The sequence below is a fragment of the Anser brachyrhynchus genome (genome assembly GCF_964034855.1).
Source record: "Anser brachyrhynchus genome assembly, chromosome: 2".
Taxonomy (NCBI): Eukaryota; Metazoa; Chordata; class Aves; order Anseriformes; family Anatidae; genus Anser; species Anser brachyrhynchus.
The window spans coordinates 61,958,045-61,982,576 of record NC_137695.1 but is presented as its reverse complement, the minus strand read 5'-3'; the positions used below and the strand labels follow the sequence as shown (position 1 = coordinate 61,982,576).

At 40.0% G+C, this 24,532-nt stretch overlaps 1 protein-coding gene across 6 annotated transcripts in view; it reads right to left on the bottom strand.

Moving 5' to 3' along the window:
- Positions 1-3,044: 3,044 nt before the first annotated feature.
- TARP (TCR gamma alternate reading frame protein) overlaps positions 3,045-24,532 on the bottom strand; it is a 35,615-nt gene continuing 14,127 nt past the window's right edge. For 2 of the 6 annotated variants that reach the window (XM_080582234.1, XM_080582237.1), the window contains 4 exons: positions 9,099-9,145; positions 6,448-6,741; positions 4,877-4,948; positions 3,045-4,167 (listed from right to left, as the gene is read on the bottom strand). In XM_080582234.1, coding sequence (XP_080438360.1) covers positions 4,034-4,167; positions 4,877-4,948; positions 6,448-6,741; positions 9,099-9,145 — 547 coding nt within the window. In that variant the 3' untranslated portion in view covers positions 3,045-4,033. Of the gene's footprint in view, positions 4,168-4,876; positions 4,949-6,447; positions 6,742-9,098; positions 9,149-13,126; positions 13,173-15,013; positions 15,067-23,975; positions 24,292-24,400; positions 24,494-24,532 lie in introns of those variants that run through there. The other 4 variants (XM_080582240.1, XM_080582239.1, XM_080582238.1 and 1 more) reach the window with 4 other exon arrangements.

Below are 24,532 nucleotides of genomic sequence, written 5' to 3'. Positions count from 1 at the left end.
TCTCCTCCATAGGACATGCCCTGCTTTGCTGCCCTCCTCTGGATGTTTTCAAGGACCTTAATATCCTATTTATATTGTGAAGACCAGAACTGTACACAATATTCAAGGTGAGACTACACTAATGCTAAATATAGGGGGAGAATCACTTCTTCGAACTGTTTGGGTATTGGTGTTTCTTTTGGAAGTGGTGGAAGAAATTTCTCTGGAGATGGGAGTGCAAGTAGTGCTAGAAAGATATTTTCTTTTTAGTTTATGTCTAGGACAAATATTCTCATCTTGAACATTGCATGGACAAAACTATGCTAGTATTTCCCCTCCTCACTCTGTTGAATAACACAAATGGACAACATTCTACCAGGTGTGTCTTAAGATTTTTGTAGTGCACTTCATTTATATATGAAAATTTATTTCCTCATTTTGGTATTGACTTATTTTCAGGATTATCTTGCCATGTGTTCACTTTACAACAAGTGGCAAAGCTCCAGATGAGGGAGGAATTAAATCTTCTCAAGAAGCTGAAGCTTCTGATTTGAAATCTTTTGGTCCTCTTTGGGAATAGTAGATGGCTTTTTCTTTTGAGCCTCCCCATATTCAATATCTGTTGCCTTGACTTGCATCGTCATTCATTCTGATTTTTGTAATCTGTTACAGAAAGAAAATCTGTGGGGGAAGTTGTTGGGAATTGGAAACTGCAGCAACAGTCTACAGATGACCAGCTGAAGGGACTGCTGACAGGAGAATTTATTAATTAAAAAGTAAAGGGGATGGTTCCCATATATTCTAGTACCTCACAGAGAAGTACCTTGTTGACATACGCATGTTAGTTTTCCTCCCAGCTGTTATGAAAATATTTGTTCATGATGCATGCCTAAAGTGATCGTCCAAGTGAATAGGTAATTAGTGGAAAGTGTTGTCTTGTGCATCTAATTAAGTGATTGGTAGTATAATGAAGTAAAACTTCTCTATGCTGGAATTATATTTAATGATTGTTGGGATGCAGTAGGTAAAAGCTAATTATTATAAAACTACGTTATTTATTGCTGTCATTTGATCTTTTTTCCTCTTAATATCTTTAGGTGCAAAGGAACAAATCCTCAAACAATTTCTCTGAGGTTTTTGATCTGCTCAGCACTTCAGAGTGTGTGCTGGTGCCCCAGCAGTTTCAAAATCTCAAATTCAATAGTCTACTATTGGGATCTCTTTTTGAAATTTCTAAGTGTTGGTAACAAGCATCAACGGAAGTTATCTGTTGGGCTGCTATAATCCTTATGCAGATTTTTCTCCTTTACAACTATATGTGAGAGGAATCCATAGGTAACTTGCCATATCACCTATTCTGGGGCATTTTGATAGCTGAGAAATCAATATTCTCAAGCATGCAAGTTATTGCATAATGTAGGACACAGAATGTTGCTAGCAAGGTAAAGAATACCTTGAAAATCCCTTTGCACAAATATATTCATCTGTGCATTAATCCTTTTTGCTTTAGAGCCAAGAGTGGAATCCATTCTGTCTTCTTTTCATTAGAAGCACCAAATTGCCTGTAACCATTTCCCTAGCATTTTTATTAACTCTGTAGCTCTGTCACACAAGTAGAGAAGCTGCAAAGTTCATACCTGTAGAAGCTTAAAATCACTGAAAATTGGTGGTGGTAAGATATGTATTTTAGAAGACATGTCTTTCAAGTGTTAATAAAGTCCTGACAGCAAAAGTTTACGCTTAGATAATATCTAACTCTGGCATTCACTAATGATAAATAAAAATGCAAGTCCTGCAGACTTCCTGCAACACCCATGTTTTTGCAGCAGCAGTAGCTCTTACCTGTACATATCATAAGCATGCAGTTAGACCAACATGCGTAATGAGTGGTAAGTTTCACTTTATTTTTTTATATATAACTTAGGCATGTGGTTTTTATCACTTTGTATTTCCATCAGTATGGTTTAGAAGTATACTGTGGTAAAAGACAGGACGCCTGTGGTCTAACTGTCCTCAGCTTATCACCCATTCTCATCGTAGCCCACCTCCTCTGAACCAGTTGTGACTGGTTCAGTTTAGAGGGTTTTTCCACTAAATAACCAAACCTTCCTGCAAACAACCCCCTCCAGTACCCCAAGGCTTAAAACATCAACTTGTCCTCTTATTTGGGCTAAATAAATAAGAATAAAAACTTGGTATGAACAGTATATGCATGTATAACTACACTTCAGGAGCAGTTGCAAATAAAAAACCTGCATCCGTGCACTTGAGAAGCCCCATAAACTGTGAGGTGAGAGCTATGCTCAACGTTGTTCAGCATTCCATGTGCAAAGAGCTTAAATATCTGTTTTTCTCTCTGTTTGCTTGCGCAACAGGGACAGCATCTTTCAGTTTTGAGTATGAGGTGGGACAACGGGATCTGGGGATCATTTTATTAAAAGCAGTCTTGGTTCATTAAAGCAATCAAGTGTTTGCCTAGCCTGATGGACTAGCAGCGATAGTAGAGTGGGAGGCCGGGACAGTGATATTAACAATGTTACTGAAATCTACAGTAACTGCATTCGCCAAAATACTTTTATAGCTATTGTTTCGCACTTGAAGTCAAGCCTTAACAAATAATAACATACGATATCAGCTAGTTCTCAAGGAGAGTTTGGCTAAAGTTTAGACTTCCAAGCTTTCTTCAAATTGAGACTAATGTAAAGCTGAAGGCCTTAAGTAGCTGCATTGGCTTCAATCTGTTCTTTGTAAAATAGATTCCTCTGTGATGGTAAGAACTGAGTTTGTCTTAGGATTTCCTCTTCTTGCAGTGGCATGAGCTGTAGAAAATGGACCTGTTGTAACAGCATGGTGTTTCCTCCCAGCTTAGCTGTTCAATAGCAAATATTTAATGGGTCAGCTTTTATTATTCTGTGTAAAACAGTTTTCCCATTTAATAAGCTGAAAGAACAAAAAATAGACGGTTTTAAGGATCCTTCATTCGCTGAGGAATTCATATGAGGATGGAGAACCAAGTTTTCGAAACAGCTTGTTATAGGCTTTAAAACAAACGTAGGTCTCAAGAATACATCTGAAGAAAAGCTTTTATTGCTCTTGACATTACAGATTCGGTACAGGCATTCATCTCCAAACTTGTGGAAATGGTTAGCCCCAAAATGAACAAGCACTTTACCCCAGTGCTTCTACCTCTAATTTTTCCACAGGATTTTGAAAGGGACTAATTTGCACAACTTGGAGATGAAGATTTTGAAGTCCAACATCTGAGAATTTTTCCTATACTGTGAAAACAGTTTCTCCACTGAAGCATCAGATTTAAGGTTTTGCTCAATTTGAAAAGGTTTCTCTAAAGAAAATGATTGTTGCAATCATTTTGCATCTTTAAAAATATGGTGTGCAGGTTTTCAGTTTGTGTGACAGTACTGTCCTGTGGCCTGGTGAATCTCTTAAATTTCTGTAGATGTGCACCTTCGAATTGCTTTTTTGCTCATCTAACTGTTACAAAATACTATGCTTGCTTTTTAAAATCATGTTTAATTGATTCTCTTAAAGCACATATCATTACAGAATATTCCAGCCCTGATTTGGTGGATACATACAAGTTGCAATAAGTCATTGAAAGCAAAAATGAACAGATATCTATGAGTTTACAGCACTGAAATGCTCCTAAGTAAGCCTTAATAGCAATCATAAAATGCACCTCTGCTTTATATGTTTATATGCTCTAAACTTATGCGTCCGAAACCACTTTTAGTATGAGAACCTTCTTCATCTTGCAATACAGAATTTCTATTAAAACACAAGCTATGTAGCCTTACTCCGATTGCCCACCTCCTCCTCAGTTCATTACTCAGAAAAAGTGAGAAAAAAACAGGCTGATAAGAAAACACTATCGGTAAAGCGCAGCAAGCCCTGCACACTAATGCCAGTAAGTTCTCTTGGGACTTTTTTTTTTTTTTTTTTTTGTATTTGGCACTGAGAGCAGGGGAGCCTATGTGAATAAGTAAATAGCAAAGCAAATTGAAGATGATTTTGTAAACCTTTCCAACACCAACATTTATGTTTTCTTTCCTGGGAGCTTAGCTGGAGTCCTCGTTCTGTATATGAAGAAGAGTACGATGACATAGTACATGGAGCTTTTCAGAAGAAGGACAAGGTATACTAGATGTGCCGCCCTGTGCATCAAGTAATCTGTAACATAAGACAGAAAAATCTTGTTGAACATCAGTATCGTACAACCTCCTAAGAGACAGGAAAAAACAGGGCCATGTGGTGTGTTTAGAAGGATTGTGGTGGGCAGCGTGTAAACAAATACAATGTCTGACTGTCCTCTGTGAGCACGTCTGCACTGCTCGTAACTTCTAGATGGAGAGGGTTTCTGAGCACTAGACCATCTGACAATGCTGCCATGTTACTGTTCCCTGCAGTGCAAGAACGTAACTCTAGCTCTTTTACCACTGGTAGCACAACTTTTGCTTAAATTCTTTTGCATCTGTTTTTTTGAACAATATTTCCTAAATCCCCATTCAAGCTAAAAGAAAATTACTTTGTCCCAAGTGCTGTGCAGTTGCTAGTCTGAAGGAGCATCAGTTGAAGCACTGAGCATTTAACTGCACCAGGTATTTAAAGCAGTGGCCCTTAATGCAGGCTAATGATCTAGTACCATAGCGCAAACAACATCTGTAGTGCAAACAACATCTGTAGTGTGCTAACAAAGCCCAAAGAATGAGAGCACCTTTTTATATCCCACAATGTGTTAATGCACAGAAGCCTTTCTAAATTGCAGACCCCAGAACTTTGGATATTTCCTGCAGACTATTTAGAAATACCATTTTCAGAAGCATACGTAGCAATATGCAACTCTCACATTGCTTTCCCCATTTTAATTAATTTTCATTACCTTTGTAAAAAACGGTGCTGTTTCCAGAATGTGTGCTGCAGTACTCTTCCTGAGAAGGAGTCTTTGAAGAATCTAATGGAAAGAGTTTAAATGTCCAAATTAGGTTTTTCTTTGATTTTAACAAACATTAACAGAGAAATGGGGAAAAGAAGAGCTAATATAACAGCAGTGAAGTGCGAAGTTATTATTAAAAAAAGTAGGATATTTAAGATCTGTCTGAAGAGCAGGTGTTCACCAGGAGGATTCATTTTCAGAGAGAACTGAAGGCAGGAAATGCGGTAGTAGTGAATAAGTGAATAACTAGTGAATAGTAGTGAATAGTAGTGAATAAGTGTTTGTTGCCTTAACTAGGAGCTTTGCCTGTGCCCTTTAGTGAATGTGTCCATAAGGCTGTTGGCAACATCGTTTTTATTTCCAAACTTCTATTTATTTCCAAGTCAGTTTGACCACCTGATTGTCACAGAAGTAGCTGTAGTCTCTTCCCAGAACTTAGTATTAACAGAAGCACAGAATAATTCAGATCAGAAGAGACCTCAATTATTTTGTTATTTGTTGCTCAACACTGAAAAAAGTCTTGAGGAGAGTATGATCTGATGTTTCCTCTTCGGAATTTGCTATTTTGGCCATGGATTGTTCTGTAAAATAAAATTTATTGTGCTTGAAGCAGCAATTTTGTGTTTGTTCTTGGTTATGGTGTTTATATTCATTGAGACATACGCTTAAGTATGTCAAAATAAATGTAGTACATATTTTTGTCAGAATGCATTTGGAAGATTGAAATGTAACATTTATGGCTGTGTTCTCATGGAGTGGAGCTGTACTCATTTATAGTGAATTGAATAGAGGTAGGTACTTAGAAAAGGGTAGGTACTTAGAAAAGATTCACCTAACTAGAATAAGCATTTGTCTTAAAGTTATTATCTTGATTTAAACATAGGTTTAAACAATTTATTATAGGTTGTTTCTTTTCTTTAAAATTTTGTAGTCTTTTTCACAATCAGTCTTTTAACAATTATATGCAGTCTTTTTTTTCTTACATTATTCTTAAGTTATTACCTTACTATCACCAGACCATGAATAAGTAATATATTTAAACATTGTTTTAAAAACTTATCAACCTTACTTTTAACTCCTTAATTTACTATAGCTGTGATTAATGTCAGAGGGATTTATGCATGCAAGCCCTGGATAGCAGATAGCTGCAGTTTGAAGCTGCTGTTCTGAAGAAATTCTGTGTACTGTCAAGTAACTGACCTGGCTCAGTGTAGACCTTTTTGAGCAATTCTAATTAACACCTGGTGGCATTAAAGAACTACTCTTTTCCTGTTACAAAGGGACCTTCACTTGAGGAGCATAGTACAGACTGGGTTTCTTTTCCTGGGAGGGCTTTGATAGTTTTTACTTGTGGGTTTTAAGTGTTGTGCCTAGGAACACAGAAGATTTCAGCAATAGTAACATACATCGTTATTTCTCTAATTGTATTCAAACAATAAAAAAAAAAAAGAAAGAAAGAAGAAGACATAATAATATGTAGAATGAAAATAAATAAATAATAAAAAAGCAGTATATACCTTGAATGGGGAGTTTAAAATTCTCTTGACTTTCATGATCATATTTGCAAAAATAGTTCTTGTTTGTCATATTCACTGGTAAAGTTAACCAGGTGCTGACTGAGTACTTATCATTTGTAGATTTCCAGACGTCTCCTTTTACTACATTTTTTGTTACCTCCTTATCTGCTCCATCGACCCACTGCACCCGAATAACTTCTGGGTAGAAATTCTCAATAAGACAAACGTACAGTAGTTGATCTTTATGCTTCGTCTGCAGGATTTCAGAGTTCTCTGGTTTAGAATTTCCTTTGTCTGGATTTGTATTTGGAGGGAAAGAAATAAAACAGAGGAATATCAATAGTGTGTGACAATAAATTCTGTCAATAGTGTGTGGCAATAAATTTTGTCTTTTATTTAGAAGTTCTATGTGTTTCATTTATGTAAAGATCTTGATAAAAAACAGGAAAATGGAATCACAAAATGGTTTGGATCTGGGGGGGCTGTCGTTGTTCCTCTAATACTAGGTTTGTGTAACTGTTTGAATTAACACAACTGAAAACGAAAAAAAAATTGCACAAAATTAAACTAAACAAAAGCAGAAGAACATGCAATATCCAGATAAGATTTATATGCAAATAGTGTATCTATCCGTACCAGGCTTCTAGTAGGTGATGTGCTTTGTAAAACTTGCTTAGTATGAACATAGTTGAATATATCTTAAATGAAAAGTGAGCCATTTCCACAAACTGACTGTAGCTAATCTCCATTTCACCTGCCTCTCTGGAATAAAACTTATGTTGTTAGAAGTCCAAATCAGCCCAATTTTGTCCATACAAAGAAGACTTTTTGATATTATCAAAGCGGATAGCAAATCTAAGACTGTTTTTGTTACACGTGCAAACTTCTGCCATACATGTATAGGCAGAGCTCATGGGCAATCATTTTTGTCTATGCTTAACTGCAAGTGAAAACTAGATGCAGTTTTCAAACTTCACTTTTATTGTATTGAATGTACAGCTATTTTTTTTTAAAGGCAGTGAAGAGATTTACTGTTCATCTTCTTAAACCACTCTCCCACTAGATTCTTGAGTAAATCTTTGTACTGGCTTTCAACAGTGGGATACCCAGTTTATAGAGTGATCTGTCTGAGTGGTGCAGTTTTCACACCCTGTGAGAAAACACGTTAATATAAACTTATACTTCTGTCAAAATGCTTCTACTTTTCTTTAAATGATCTAGCTATTCTAGAACAATCTTAGAGTATTTCATATTTAGCATTTAAAAACAAAGATGATGAATGCATAAGACTGTCTGCCTTCAAAATGATAACACATTATGGATTTCCCTCATTTTGGAGAGCTGTCATTGAAATGAAAATGTTGTCTGTTGTACCCAGACATAAACTTGCTAACAATTTTATGGCACTCTAATGTTGATATAGGAGTTAATTTTATCTCTGTTCATCAGACCTTCCAGGGATACAAGATTAAATTCTTTTTCAAAATGATTTATTTCTTCCAGAGTTGTATATATTCAGAAGAGCATGATGTAGCTCTTGTTTCAGTGACATTGTGCTCTGCAAAGCCTCATGACTGTTTTAGATGTTTCTTTTAGATTTTCAAAGCTTAGAAAAGTAGCCTGCATAATTTTGGGGTCTTAATTGGCTAGTTTGATATTGTTCTCTTGGATTATCGTATCTAAATAGAGAGACACAGAGAGATGCTCCCATCTGCTATTTCATTGTGACCATTTTAGAGACTTGTATTAATATAGAATAGTTTCCACCTCTAGAATAGCCACTGTCTTTCCATTTACCATTAAAAGACCTAGGCACCTGGCTTAAATGAAACACCAACATTATATCACAGTACTGAGGAAACATGCTGCTTGAATAACTAACTGTAAAAGTGTGCATGTGAGAGTCTCCTATGCACACACAAGTAAATGGATGACAAAGGAGGACTGAACAATATATGTTTTGCCGGTATTCATGAATATATGTATATTTCTGTGTGAATATATATACATACATAAACTATAAGTATGTTTAGGGGAAAAAAAGGATGAAAACACAGAACTCTCTGTAGATTTTGATGCATTCTTAGGCTGATCTGTAAAGTTATTGATGATTTACGTTGACTTTTCTGGGCATATGATCTGATACTTTCTGAAGAATTTTAAAGTAGTGAACTTCCATTCAACTCTTTTTTTTTTTTTTTAGTTATGCTTTACAAAATTTTTGGTGTTTACTTTGTTGAACACTTCTCTAAGGCAGATTTGAGTAGGTGTAGGTCTTACTTTTAAAATAATATATAACCATGTATCTATAACCTGCAGATATTTCCTAAGCTAAAATCTGGCTTTTCTTGTGCTAGACCAGCGAGTTTAATCTGAGATTTTAATTCTACTTGCTTGGATGATACCACAAAATGCAGTAATCATGTCGGATACTGAGAGCTCCTTGGGTCCACTTCAAATCAGGGGGAGCTGAGAGCACTCAGCACACAGACAGCATTCTGGTCCTGCTGCCAGCGGCTGCAGACATTATCACTGATAACAACATCACCTACTGTGAGCCTCCCCAGGTACTTTAAAGAAAGAGCCATCAAGCTTCACTCCCCAGCTTTGCCATTACAAAATGTATGAAAACAGTCTTTCAAAGTACTTACTGGAAACGATGAGTTTAGTGCCCGTGCCAAAGACCAGATTACCCACACTGCTATATTTCCTTACACAAACCGTTTGCGACATTTTAGCCATACAAATATTAGATTATAAGAACCAACATTTGAATAATAAGAGTCTACATATTTGGCTACAAAACTAGAAAATGTGAGTTTAATTTCAGCTAATACTGCTACTCTCAAATAGCCTTTATTGTTATGTACATTAAATTCCATTTCAAGCTAATCTTTGCTATCACTTGTTTAAAAAATATCAGAACAAATAAAAGTTGTTGATTTCTGGGGTGTGGATTGATCTACCATATACCCTCTGGATATTTTTCTAAAAAAATTAATTCTCCTTCTGGGATTGTGAGTGCTTTTGACCACAATTTAAAAATTCTTCATTTAAATGACTGTATGATATGAAACTGAATGCATGATCTTAACCGCTCACCTTAAGACCCTTGTTTGTCTCTTTCAATCTCTCGAAAGTTCTCCTTTTTAATGAATTTTATGTCTATTTCTCTGTGAACTAACATAAAGGTCTCTAAAAGGGCCTGGAGGTTGATCGAGCACATTTTCATCACCTTTTTGCAAAATCAGTCCTTGCTTTGATGATACTGATTTTTACAGGTTGTTTCTCTAGCTCAATTTGTTCGCACACAAAAGGAGAAACTCATCACACAATATTACTCAGCAATCCATGTCTAATTTCTATGTAATATAGATATGGTTTTGAGTTATCAAATATAAAGATGAAATACTGTACATGCAGAAGATTCATGGAGGTAACTGGAAGGGGTGTTTAGATCGTCCTTTTGTATCACTGGCATTGTTGTAATTAAGAATGATTATGTTTCCCTAAAATAATTTAGAGGAAGAAATGAATCTTATGACAGAAAATGGTGTGCAAGAAGAAAGCTTAGACCACTGTTTAATTGAATTAATGAAAGACACTGCGGAAAATCTGAGTCAGGCAGTCCTCAACAGCCACCACTCTTCTCAAGCCTAGTTGGAGAGACGCTTACTTGTTTTGGACCTAACCCTCTGCATGCTGAGATCACTGCAGTCTGTTTAAGTGTATGTGGGATTGGGACTGTTCATCCTCAGCTCCTGGCACACTTGCCTACAGAGTACTGATGATACCGCAGCTTATCAATGCCAAAAAGACAACATCACACATGCATCTATGCGTGCTGCTGAGAAGCATCAACTTCTCAGCGTTACTCCCATGCAAGTCCTGTCCCCAGGACCTTCTGGCTTATCCCCAGGGAAAACCATGTGCATCTTACAGGAAATCCTGCTTAAGCTGAAATCAAAGGCAACATTTCTGAAGGGCCAGGAGTTCACCCCACAAGTTAATCTTTTGTTTATTTATTTATTGTCTGCCTGCAATTAACCTGTGCTGAGGTGCATCAGAGAGAGCTCAGTTCTCCTCAGCTGGAATAAACCGGCTTTTTAAGAACAAATTAATGGGGAAAGACTGTCCCTTCAAACAAACTGAGATATGCAGAACTTCAGACATAATTTAAGGTATCTGTTTGCATCCACAATGTTTTTCCATATATCTCTTCTGTTCCCCCTGCTCTGAGGCCAAGGGGTGATCTCCAGCTGTGTTTCTGAGTTACCCCAGCCACTCCGCTCTAGGCAGGGAGCCTTGCACAAGGGAACACAAGGGATGTAGCACAGTGTATCCAAAAGAAGTTAGAATGTCAGAAATTCATGGTTTATGTGAAGTCCTACTGTTTACCCTGACCTAAAGAAACGTAATTTGCTATTGCAAATTCCACATCACTTTTTTTGTCATTGCTATTATACTTTTAAAATAGCATATCACATAATCTCTCCTCTAGATAGTCTTAAAAGAAAGGGATAGTGAATTTGTCTTCATCTGCATGAAATCCTTGACTTAGTTGCTAAAGTCTTTAGCAAAGGTACCTAGTAACGGTAACTTTTGCTCTGCAGTTTTCTTTTGAATGGCAACATTTTCACTTATTTATTTAACACTCCGTCCTTTCACCATAACACTGGTTTGGACTTTAAAGTCTAAGGGGTTCTGGTTCAGTATTTAATGTCTTTCTCCATAAAAAAAAAGAAATTAATAAAAAAGTATAATAATGCATGCATTAGTCTTCATCTTGTTGACTTAAAAGGGCAGAAAATCAGTTTAGTCCAACTTAGATGATGTATAAATAAGTGTAAGTATAAACTACCGCTAAGCAAGAAATATTTTATAATATATGGTTGCAAAATATAATTGTAGCTTTTTGAACTACTGAACTTCAATGCATTTAATGAAATCAAGGTAGATACCTCAGTAATATTTAGGAGTTAACATAAAATATTTCTACTGTAATTTCTGCTGTGAATTTATTTACTAGAAATATTAATAGATTGTTCTCCGTGTTACTTCAGAAAAAGTCTGCAATATGCTTGTGAGGTGCCAGAGAGACACAGCTGCAGATGTAGCAGAAGAGATGGCACAGGGAGAACATCCCCATGCTGAGTAGGGTAGCTACTCCACTTGTGTGCTGGAAGGAAAAATTGATTTGGATTTTGGGTCACTCTGCTGTTCAGTCTTGGCTTCCCTTGCCTAAATTCTCTGAAAAGATGCTTACACAAGAATCCTTCATTCAGAGTTGATGTTGGATTAATATTCACATTCTGATAGAAGCTTTTAGAAACTAATCTATTCCACCAAATGCAAACATCAAACCCATCTCTCAGATCCCAGCCCTTCTTTTACTTGCATTATTGTAAATCTACAGCAACTCTGTTTTGATCACAGCTAATTATAAGAGACCAAAAAGAACAAAATCAAGTTAATTACATGTTGTTGAGATTTTGGTTCTTGATACATATGGCTCTTTCAACATAGTTCTGGAAAAAAACTCTGCTCAAGCTCAAACTGTGATGATTCAGTTGCATGAAGGTCACTCATCCTAAGTCTTTTTCTCCATTTCTTTTCATTATTGAGCTAATGTTAGGTACTCATCACTGAAAAGACAATCTGTGATGAAATGCCTGGTCATAAGCACAAGGTAAATCCATCCCTTTTACTCTGATTAACAATCAGTTAAGAGCCTTGGCCGTTGTAGAAGAAAGAGAATTCTGAAGGATTAGATAGATGCTTGAAAATAATTTATTTTAAACTATAAATACTAAATAAATGATCATTACCTGCTTAACGAGGTAAGGACTTTCACTTAAAACAACACATTTGTTCTGACATGGACATTTCTATTAAATTATAGTTTTGATTCAATTAGTCTTTCTGATAGGAATCATCAAAAACAGTCTATGCTTGGTACGCTAATATAAGTTGACGCATTTTATCAGGCTTACAATATTTGGTAGTGATAGTTCCTCTGCCTTGTGTTTCTGTAGTAGTCTACCCCAGGGTTACAGCATTTAAAACACCACTTAATGGGAAAAAGAAGATTTTTATCCTCAACATACTATTCAAATACATGTCTCTGCAGGAGAGACAAAAAATAGATCACTTCTTCATGTATGTTTTAGTAAACAAAAAGTTTATTTCTACTGCCAAAGTGCTGTGTACATGACAGAAGTAATTAGGCACATATTATTTCACTTGTACTAGTCTAACTAAAAAAGGACTTCAGCAATGGCCATTGCAAATTGCTCTTTGAATTTGTATTGAGAAGAGCTTTATTATTATTTTTTTTTAATGTATAGTTCACAGCTGCTTGATTCCATGCTTAATCCTTCAGTAGCTGAAAGAAAGAATGAGGGCTCTGGAAACTACTCCAGGCCATTTTCCACCAAATTTCTAAGGAGGAGTATGATCATAAATGACATGAACTAGCTCCTCAGTATATTTGTGATCCTAAACTACTGCATTACAAATCAACAGGGTTCAAGGTCAGAATGACAAGCTTAGGCAAAACCCAGCAGGGATGGCACTGACCAAGGCTCTAAGCAAGCTGAGTTTCCTCTGGGACGCTGTAACACTGAATTTGTGTGACCACACCAAGCTCCTACATTTTATTTTGAGGAAAGTGACTTACCTGACACGATGAGCTTTGTACCGGAGCCAAACACTTCATAGTAATAACCAGACACAGTGGATAAAGTCTTTGCAATAACAGTACAGATCTATTATTCTTTATATCATAGAATCAAAGAATGTCTGAGGTTGGAAAGGACCTCTGGAGGTCATCTGGCCTGACTACCTTGTCAGGCCAGATAGGATATCTCTGCAAAGATGCCTCGTGCAGGTTTTCCAGGACCACGTCCAGGCAGCTTTTGGAGATCTCCAAGAGGGAGACTCCACAAACTCTCTGGGCAACCTGTGCCAGTTCATCCTCACAGCAGAAAAGTGTTTTCTGATGTTTAGAGGGAACCTCCCGTGTTTCAGTTAGTACCTATTGCCTCTTGTCCTGGCACTGGACACCACTGAAGAGAGCCTGGCTCTGTCTACTTTGCACCTTCCCTTCAGGTATTTCTAGACAATGATTGAATCATCCTGAGCTTCCTCTTCTCTGTGCTGAACGGTCCCAGCTCTCTCAGCCGCTGCGTGTATGAGAGATGCTCCAATGCCTTAATCATCTTTATGGCCCTATCTTGGACCCTGTCTAGTATGCCCATTTCTCTCTAGTACTGGGGAGCCCAGAGCTGGACTCAGCGCTCCAGGTGGGGCCTCCCCAGTGCCGAGCAGTGGAGAAGGATCACCTCCCTCAGCCTGCTGGCAGCACTTTGCCTCATGCAGCTCAGGGTACTGACAGCCATCTTGGCAGCAAGGGCACATTGAAATACATGGATAAATATTATTTTTTAAAGACAAACAGATTTGCCGTTTAATCAACTTTTAGGTCGTAAAAAAGCAGCAGCAACCTAAACTTTACAAAAAAAAAAAAAAAATGTGTGGAGATTTTGAGGACAGGTATGTTGTTAAATGGGCAGGATTCATCTCAACTAAAATTAGTTTTCTGAAAGTTTAGGTGGACAGTACTAAGCACCTTGGCTCCATGTCTGCTCTATGGAGAGAGGCAGCACCAGCAAAAGATGTATTTGATCAGATATTAGCTAAGTAAAATGCTCCTTTAAAGCTCCATAAAATCAGTCCTAGAAGTAGCGAACATTATGATGAGATCTTTGCATCACAAAATTCCTGACTGAAGTTTTTGTTGTACATATATTAAACAAAACCCTGACTGGATTGAAATCAACATCAAAACTCCCACTAAGTAGACACCCCATTATCAGATGGTCAAAATTAGGCAAACTGCTTTCATCCCAGGTCCCAAGTATCGAAGCAGCTGAAGTTTACTTGATGCAGTATAATTTTGATTAAGTATGCCAATATTTTGGGAGGGAAATACAGTGTCTCCACAGGTGGGCATTCTTAATAATAATAATAACTGATAGTAAGATTGTTTCTGCAAAAAGCAGTAAGAGAGAGTAGCCTTTCAACTAGGCGTATCTTCAGACAGTTCTGGGCATACCTCAGATAACTCCTGTCATTTGGTGTAGTCAGACATAATCCCAAAAGAAAGCTTCTTGCTCTTCAAATAATTTGCATAACCCCAAATTGACATTTTCTTTCAGAATGAGTTAGAAATATCACAGAAGTTGAGTATGCATCATTAAAGACAAAAATATCTTTTAGTTCTCTGAATGCTATATTTGCTATATTTTCATCTTTAAGAAGAAAATAATAAGAGAGTTAGTTATACATCTACACTTCAATAATTGCTTCATTTTCCCAATTTCATATATAAATACAAAATGCTGTTGTGTTCTGCATCTGGAAATGCTGTTTACGGGGGAAATTTTGCGAAACATTCAGTAGGGTTAAAACTAGCAGGAGCTAAGGAACCAGAGCACAGCATGCAAACAATATCTAACTATTGAAATGCGTTTCAGAAGAAGTAGGTTTTATGTTTCACACTTACCTGAAACAATAAGCTTAGTTCCACTTCCAAATATTTTAACACCAGCATCCCACAGTCTGATAATGCTTAGCAATATCTCCTGCACTTCACTTTTCTTTCACAAGCTACAGAAGATATCTTTCAAATTTAGAGGTTGGTGATATCTCGCCCAGTATAATATCTTAATCTTTAACATGTACTGGAGTGGAATATTTAGAAATGCTATTATTTTTTTTGTGATGAGTGAAAAGTCTGGGTTTTTAAATACACCATTTTCTGAGAAGAAAACTGTGCCATGCTTATAACTACTTATAGCTATGCTCAAGTCCTTTTAGTGCTGGGATCTCTGTAATAAAGATCTGCTGCCTCTAGTCTGCTACATTTTCTCTAAAGTAATTTCTGTCTGCTGTTTTAAGAACAAATGTGGTTACATTATCATTCCCAAAGGAAATTAAAAATAATTATTAATTATTTGTTGATTTAGATAGATAGGTAAATATTTTTTTTCCTGGAAATGTCCTATCCTGAAAATTACTTACTGTGTGAATGTACCTTGGATTAAGTTTCATCATATTCTCACTTTGAAGCCCATATTTTACATGCAAAACCCATATTCTAAACAAAACTTACTGACACTTAAGATGTGTTTAAGTCTGTGCTTCTTGTAAGTAGTTATACTGTTCTCTGTTGGCAAAAACACCTGACTCTACACAGGCACAATTTAATTGCAATCTGCAGCAAATTGTGCAAGTTTCCTCTGCCTTTTACAGTTTGACTTATTTATACTAAACTTGGTAATCTCATGTATTATCTGAGCAACATACTGTAGGCACTGCTATATGCTTTATACTGATAGTGGCATTCATACAATAGGTTGCACAGCTTTAACACAATTAACAGGAGTACGAATACAAAAGGAAGCTAGTTACTTTCAGTAGAGCCAGGAACTAGAAATTTGTTTAATTCCAGGCAACTTTCCTTCACAATGAATTTAGGCTTAGCCACCTCTATCAATAAGCAAGTTTTTGCATTTCTGTCTTGCTGTACTGAGGGTTGTTCTTAAACTTTCACACAGTTTATTTTTCTGTCCCAGAACAGCATGAGGAATGAATCCAACCCAGTATTTCAAATTTTAGCCCCTCTCCTCATTATTCCATTCTGCCATCCTTAATAAGTATTCAGTAACTGATGTGGAGGTGATTTCTCTGTCCCCTAGGTTGATATATTTATTGCCCATCAACCCACCCAACCAGAGCCCCATGCACAGATCACATAAAAAAATGTGATCTGTCAGGCAGAAATTAATTTCCCTACACCCTTACATTCTTAATTAATAACCTGAGAACCCAAATGACTGTGAAAATCAGATCAATGTTAATTGTACTTACTGGAGATAATTAGCTTAGTTCCTGTGCCAAAGTATTTAATCCATGTGGTCCACACTATGTTTTGACTTTGCAATAAGCTAAAGTACTCTCCTGATGTGCAATCGCTAAATAAAAACAACTTTTTTTCCTTTTTTTTCCCAATCTGCACCTGGGAGACTGGTTGAAGGATGACCAGGCATTGGCTGGTGGGAGGATGTCAGGAATTTCAGACTCGTGCCCAGTTTTCAGCTGATGTCTAATTCCCTTCAGAGCAAATCTCGTTCAAAAAGTGTTCCAGATAGGCTAGCCAACTCTTCCATTTAATGCCTAAGAATTAGGTGAAGTTTTCCTCTTCAATTTTAGATTAAGTAAGCCCACAGTGCTGTTTATATTAAAAAAAACAGACACGTATCTTCAGGTCATGATCCTGCTCATTCCCACAGGTATACCCCACCTCACATCTAGCATTAAGTACGATCAAGTAGTACTAGGATGCAGTTCAGTTTTATCTGTCTTAATAAAACTCAGCAGAAGGAAACAAGGGAAAGCCAGCTCTATAAGCCACTGTGCAGTCCACTGTGAAGGTGTCCATGTGCTGCACCTTGCATTTTCTCTTCCCAGTATGCGGTTGTTATCTGTCCATCTCCTGGAGTCACTCCAGACTGAAATACCAGTTCACTGATACCTTTTCATTTACTAACAGGAGGGAGAAGGGGGCTTTCCCATTGCACACTGTGTTCTTACAAAACAGCCCAAGATAACATCTGAGAAAGCCCTGGTACTGTCTATAAAACCACCTACATGTTTCGTTTGTCATTTACAAGAAACTGAGTTTAAGTACGTCTGGTATCTTGTGTGCCATACTGACTACAAAACAACGTTAAGAAATTACTGTTTGTGCCTACAGAGAGGAACTAGACTGAGGGTGAAGGTCACTCGGTTTAATCAGCTGTAACATAAAACAAGTGTCTAGGCTAAATTCTTCTGGGCAGGAACATTGAACAGGCTGCCCGGGGAAGTGTTGGAGTTGCTGTCCCTAGAGGTATTTAAGAGATATATAGATGTGGCACTTAGGGACATGTTTTAATGGTGGACTTGGTGGTGTTAGGTGGATGGTTGGATCTGATGATCTTATGGGTCTTTTTGAACCTAAATAATTCTGTTATTCTATGATTGTTATTGCAACCACAAAGCAATGGCAGGAGTGACACACGCAGAGAAAGGTGCTGCTGGTGCATCCCCTGGGTGGATTCTGTCCACAACACTGAGTATCTGTGAAGTCTCACTGGAAGAAACACAGACAGCAAAAGACTGTGCATTGCAGATAGTTTGTCAAGCTCCCTTGTATGATTCAGGCTTGTAAATAACAGTAGGACAAAACTGAACCATAGTCGTTTTGGAGAACTACTACCTACTTGAAATTGTCGTGTCAATTTTTCATCCCATCACACTAATATTTAATGAGCTGTACTTCAAGACACTAAATGAGGAGAGTCTCAGCATACTGCAGTAAAGAAAAATACTAAAAAAAGGCTTGATGCTAAAGAAAAACCTCTGTAGTTAAACTTCTCAGGCACGAGGGTCAACATCAATGATGAAGCAGTTTCTGTGAGGGATGCATTGCTTAAGGGACATAAATGTGGACAGCCGTTTTCAAATAAAAAGCTCTTCTCTCTGGCACTAGCTTTGGCAACACTGCCTACAGCTTTATGGAGTGACTCAGATGCATCTCTACTATGCTGAATGGCAGTGAAGACATAGACAGTGAAAGCAAGAAGGATGGGGAAAGACACAGAAACATCTCAGAAAGGGAGAACAATAATGCCCATCTCCAGATCTCTTGAGGAATAAATCAAATATATATATATATTTTTTTTCCACAGCTGCTAGCTTTTAAACCAAAAAAGACTAATTTTTCTCTTTTTTTTTTCAAACCTTGGGTTTGAAAAGCTCCACGACAATGTGCTGAGTTACTTCCTGGAACAACAGCATGGAAAATTGCCCCTTTCCAGTAAAGAAATCCTTACAACCAGTTCCCTGCCACACTTGAGCAAAGGAAGGGGAAGAGGAAGTGCCGAGGTTGAGTTAGGCATTTGCTTTTCACTTTTCCCTTTGCACTTGCCACTTGGAAGTCAGCTGGGATCTTTCAAATCGTTTGTGGTTGAGCCACCGAGAGAATATTGGTCGAGGTAATTGCTGGGTTTCTGCCTTAGTGAGGGTCCCAGTAGGCACAGTAGTAGGTAGCTGCATCATCCGGACCTATATTTTTTATTATAAGAATACAAATTTTCTGGTTAGAAAGTTTTTGAACCATGTATCTGTTTCTTTGGAAGCTGTTTTCTACTATTGTTGTCCCTGATGAAATGTAGAGCATTCTCACTGGTTCTCTCTTCTCCTTCTGTTGATACCAGTGTATGACGGTGTTATCAAAATTTTCAGAGACATCTTTAAAATGACATTGCAAACGTGCAGTTCCTTTATACATGGTGATGGATACAGGGGTCTGTATGGGAATTTCCTGTGAAAATCCATCTAGGGGGAAAAAAAAAGAAAGAAAAAAAGAGGAGAAATGATGTTATTAACTGGTAATCAGGGGTTTGTGAAGATACTCATTAGTGTGGCCACGTTTGCCTATGAGGGAACACAAAATTTATAAAGAAGTACTTACAAGACCAAGCGGTTGTGGCTACCAGTGCTGCCAGCAGCAGCATGTTTGCTTGTCCCACTCAGCTGTCTCAGAGTTCTCTCTTCTCTCTTCTCTGAGTTGAGACTCGCAGAAGGAAACTGTCCCCGGGGCAGTCTGAGCTGTGCCACGTGGGAGGAGGAGGTGCCTCCCTCCGGTGGCAGCTGGAGAGTCCCTGCATCAAACCAGAGGGACGTGTCCCCCAGGCTCCTTTTGGCAGCACTGGTGGTCAGGGAGCAAGTGTAGAGGGAAGTTTACAAAGGGCACATCTTTGGCTGTGGTAGATAAGAGAGTGTAAATCTCTGATTTAAGTTGGTTTGTGTGGGATTTTGTGGTACCCAAACAATGTAAACCATATTCCCAGGCACTTGTAGTCACTTACATGCAGATGAGGACAGACTATAGAGGGGAACAGGAAGATTTTTTCCTTAAAATTACTTGGGAGTGGCAGGCGTGATATGCCCATCACCAAAGTCTTTTCTTTGGAACATTGTTCCTCTTTTCCTGCCTTTGCTTTCCTAGCAGAGAACGGCAGCTGGACTAGAATATCAATATCAAACGTTTGCTTGCCTCAAGGAACACCAGATCTCTGCCATGCCTGGGCAAACCACACTGACAGAACAGGGGAGTTTCCAGTATCGACGAGCTAATTCTTATGGCAGTGAAGAGTTACCTTGCCCTTAAAAATGATACGTGTGTGCCTGAAGACCACAGTGCTAATGATGGCTCAAACTTCAAAACGGACAGCTGTGCAGTGTTAGCTGCTCATTCTGGGAAGCAGAAAAGGGTTTGGCCTTTCTGCAGCTGATACCAGATAGTGTGAGAAGACTTGGGGAGTGAGGCAGTTACAAACCTGTGGTTCAGACGTTGGGGGAGTTTTGTGTCTTGACGGTCCCTGAGTTTCTACCATTGTGAGGGTCCCAGTAGGCGCAGTAGTACATGCCAGCATCGTCTGGAATGACATCCTTTATCATAAGAACACACCGATTCTGGTCAGAAACCCTTTCAGCTCTGTACCTGTCTTTTTGCAAGCCACTTTCCACTGAAGTTTTCCCTTCTGTAAAGAACAGTAGCCTCTGTGGAGCTTCATTCTCCTTCCGTTTATACCAGTGTATGACAGTACTATCAAAACTTGTTGGTAAGTTTTTGATTTCACAATACATCCGTGCAGTTTTCTTGAACTTGGTGATGGATATCGGGCTCTGTATGGGAATTTCCTGTGCAAATCCATCTAGAAGAAAAAAAAAAAAGGTTGAAAATCTTATTAGTTGGAATTCAGGGACTTAGGAATAAGTGCAGCAATGGGTACCCTCTGAGGAAGGGTTGCAAAGTAAGTAGGACTTACCAGACCAAATGGCTGTGGCCACAAGCGCTGCCAGCAGCAGCATGTTTGCTTGTCCCGCTCAGCTGAGACTCAGAGGAGAGTGAAAGAGGCCCCAGATGGAGACAGGGTTGAGTGGGAGGAGAAGACGTCTCCAGCGATGGCTCTGGGCACAACTGTGTGGGGCTACGTTTGCAGAGAACCCACTGCAGCCTGGGAAAGGACTTAGACCAGGGAATGCTCACATTGGTGAGGAGGTTGTCATCCCATCTCCTCTTCAGATAAACGTGAGAAAGACTGGGAAGTCCAAGGAGCGTGGCACGTGGAAACTTGAGTCAGAGCTGCTGAGAAGGGGTTGGGAGTGAGAGCAGCTCCAGCCGTACATCAGGGCGTGAAGCTCCCAGCCCAGAGGCCACCCTGGTGGGCGCTGAGTGTGTGCGGTCACCTGTAGTGGGCAGGAGGCATGTCCCCACCCGGTCAGGGACCTCCTCTTGCTGCCTCAGCCTGGCCACCCAGCTGCGGTGTGCCAAAATGCCCCTGTGCCTGTGCTGCCCCCACTGCAGCAGCTCGTGGGGATCAACCTGCAGCAAGCACAGCAGCATCCCCAGGAGTAGGCGCCTGGTCTGTGGTTTTGCGTGGGGAGGAAATGCGCAGCTGCAGGGTTTTGGTTTTGAAGCTTAGATGAGAAGCAAACACTTCTTGGAAAGAATGACTGGAAGAGAAAGGTGGAGAAACATGTGGCATGTTGCTAAGCGGATTGGAAACCGTGCCTCTCTTCACATAACCACAGAATCACAGAATGGGTAGGGTTGGAAGGGACCTCTGAAGATCATCTAGTCCAACCCCCCCAACAAAGCAGAATCACCTAGAGTACATTGTGCAGGATGGCATCCAGGCGGGTTTTGAATATCTCCAGAGAAGGAGACTCCACAACCTCTCTGGGCAACCTGTGCCAGTGCTCTGTCACCCTCACAGTAAAGAATTGCCCTCTCATATTGAGCTGAAACCTCCTGTGCTTCAGTTTGTGCCTGTTGTCTCTCATCCTGTCGCTGGGCACAACTGAAAAGAGACCGGCTCCATCTTCTTGACACCCTCCCCTCAGATATTTATAGATAGTTGTGGCGTAATTGCCTAAAGTGACTAGGAAAATTAAACTAATATTCACATTTTAAAGAAAATGTACAGCATTAAAGAAGCTTTCAGCGTGGAGCTTAGCTGCACTACCTAAGGATTCCCTAGGCTTCCATCCTTAGATGCTATCGCACCGGGGGAACCTGGTGTGCTGACTCTAAGGAACAGTACGGACTGTACTGCAGAGTGGAGAAGGCTCTGTGACAAGAGGGGGGACTCGATTGTTCTTGTGCACACTGAGACCAGTAAGCTACACATTTACTACCCTTAGCCAATGACTCAAATGCTGTACTCTAGTGAACTTTTGCCCACTATAATATCATTATAATACCAAAACACACCTCCATCCCAAAAGCTACCTGCCTCCAAGGTATGACCACCTCTCACTGAGCATGCGCTCTGAATTTCTCGGAACCTATACCTTTAAACGAAAGCAAGAAAACTTTTTACGAGTCATAACCAAGATATGCTTGACTAGAGTCATTCAAGCTCCACCTAAAAGGTAGAAAATAATATAAATTGGCTTAAGAGAGAGGGGATGTTAGGGAAGATACCATCATGAAGGATACCTTCTGACTTCTGGGATCAGTCGGAGGGCTGAGCCTCTCTTCCCCCCACACTGGGACACCGTGGGGTAAGATTTGTACACTTGGTTATACCAGGTGTCTCTGTGGAAACTTAGAAATCTCTAGAGTCTTTGTGCCTTATAGCACGTTAATAGCCATGCTGCGTACCTGTGTATTTAATACATGCTAGCTTGCTTTTCCAGACAGTGAATTTATTGCTGGCAATACAAAGAACCTGTGTACCTGTTGCTGCAATAAATTGCACTTAATTGCATTGTTCCTAACTGTGATAGTTCTCATTGAATGTTCCTAGAGTGAGGGTGTGCTATATTGTTGGTGAATCTGTGACCATGATAGTTCAGTACCCTGAACCCAACCAGACTCTTAATGGTTAATCAGCTACACCCCTTAAGGCAAAAATATTAATGAGGTCTCCCCTCAGTCTTCTCTTTTCCAGGCTAAACAGGCCCAGCTCTCTCAGTCTGTCCTTGTACGACAGGTGCTCCAGTCCTCTCATCATCTTCGTAGCCCTCCTCTGAACTCACTCCAGTAGCTCCATGTCCCTCTTGTACTGGGGAGCCCAGAACTGGACACAATACTCCAGGTGTGCCCTAACCAGGGCTGAGTAGAGGTGGAGGATCACCTCCCTTGACCTGCTGGCAACACTCTTCCAAATGCAGCCCAGGATACCGTTGGCCTTCTTGGCCACCAGGGCACATTGCTGAGTCGTGGTCAGCCTCCTGTCCGCCAGGACTCCCATGTCCTTCTCTGCAGAGCTGCTCTCCAGCACGTCAGCCCCCAGCCTGTAATGGTGCTTGAGGTTATTTCTCCTGAGGTGCAGGACCCTGCACTTCCCCTTGTTGAACTTCACAAGGTTCCTCTCGGCCCAACCCTCCAGCCTATCCATGTCCCTCTGAACGGCAGCACAGCCCTCTGGGGTATCAGCCACTCCTCCGAGCTTTGTGTTGTCAGCAAACTTGCTGAGGGCGCACTCCGCTCCATCATCCAGATCGTTAAGGAATAAGTTGAACTAAACAGTACCCAGTACTGACCCCTGGGGGACACTGCTAGCTACAGGCCTCCAGCTAGACTACAAAACTGAGCACAACCTCCTGAGCTCTGCCATGCAGCCAATTATCAATCCACCTCAATGCCTACTCATCTTCTCCACCCTTCCTGAGCTTACCTATGAGAACGTGATGTGAGACAGTGTCAGAAGTTCTGCTGAAGTCAAGGTAGACAACATCCACCGCTCTCCCCTCATCTACCAAATAGTCATCCCATCATAGAAGGCTATCAGATTGGTTAAGCATGATTTCTCTGTGGTGAATCCATGCTGACTCCTAATGATGATCTTCTTGCTGTCTGCCTCTGTTTCTTGGAGGCATAGCCCATGGCTGAGGACTTCACTTCTCTTCTGGAAACCTCAGGGGAGAAACTATGATGATAAAAGTGGAGTTCCTGGTCTGTTGTAGGACTTTGTAGGGACTGAAATGCCAAGGAAGACAGCGTGAAAATGGGAAGGAAAGTCTACCAAATCATGCAGTCTACTCTCCTTGTTACACCCGCATACCTTATTTCAAGAGAGAGCACCAAGGGGATGGAGATATATTGCTGTTCTTGCTCCATGGATTCCAATAAAGAATAGAAATCTTCAGCTACTCTTTGTTCACGAGGCACAGACAGGCTGTGTACACTGTCAGGTGAGTGCTTTTCCAAGTCTCCATCTAGAGAGCAAAGTTCCCTATTTATACCCTCAATTGATGGGGTCCTGTGTAGTTGTTTTTCTTATCCTGAGGCAGAAAACCATCAGAGCAGGGCTGAATGAGGAAGTATCTGCATTTGGGCAGAGTTCAGAGCTTGCGGTTCAGAGTGCCAAGTGCCTTTTTGTATGGTTTATCTTGGCCTATCTAACGCTGTGATGTGTTCAAAATACCAATACGCACAGTAGTAAGTGCCAGCATCCCTCTGGGTTACATAATCTATTGTGAGACTATAGTGAGGTTCAGAGGCATGTTTCCTCACTTGATACTTTTTTTCATCGGTTCCATCATCAAACGTAGGTTTTTTTCCTGACACATAGAGTATCCTCTTGGGCGGCTCTCCGGGAAGCTGCTTGTACCAGTGCACGGTGTCTTCTTTTGTCAGCCGGCACGCCATGCTGGCCGAGCCTCCCTCCGCTGAAGTCCGCATCGCCGGGTGTTGCACCGGCACCGCCTGCGCGTCTCCACCTGGAAGCGAATAGGGAGAAATTTGGTGAAAATTTAATAAGGGCTCAGAACGGCTGCAGTCCGGAGCAGGGTCAGTGTTCTCCACACACAGGAAGGGAACAGGGCTTACGGGACCAAGAAGAAGCTGCAAGCAGGACGGGCAGCAGCAGCATGCTGCCTGCTTGGGTGAACCGTGGAACTGAAGTAGGGGCAGGACCGTTATAAAGCCCTCCAGGAGGAGAAGGAGTCAAACAGCTCTGGG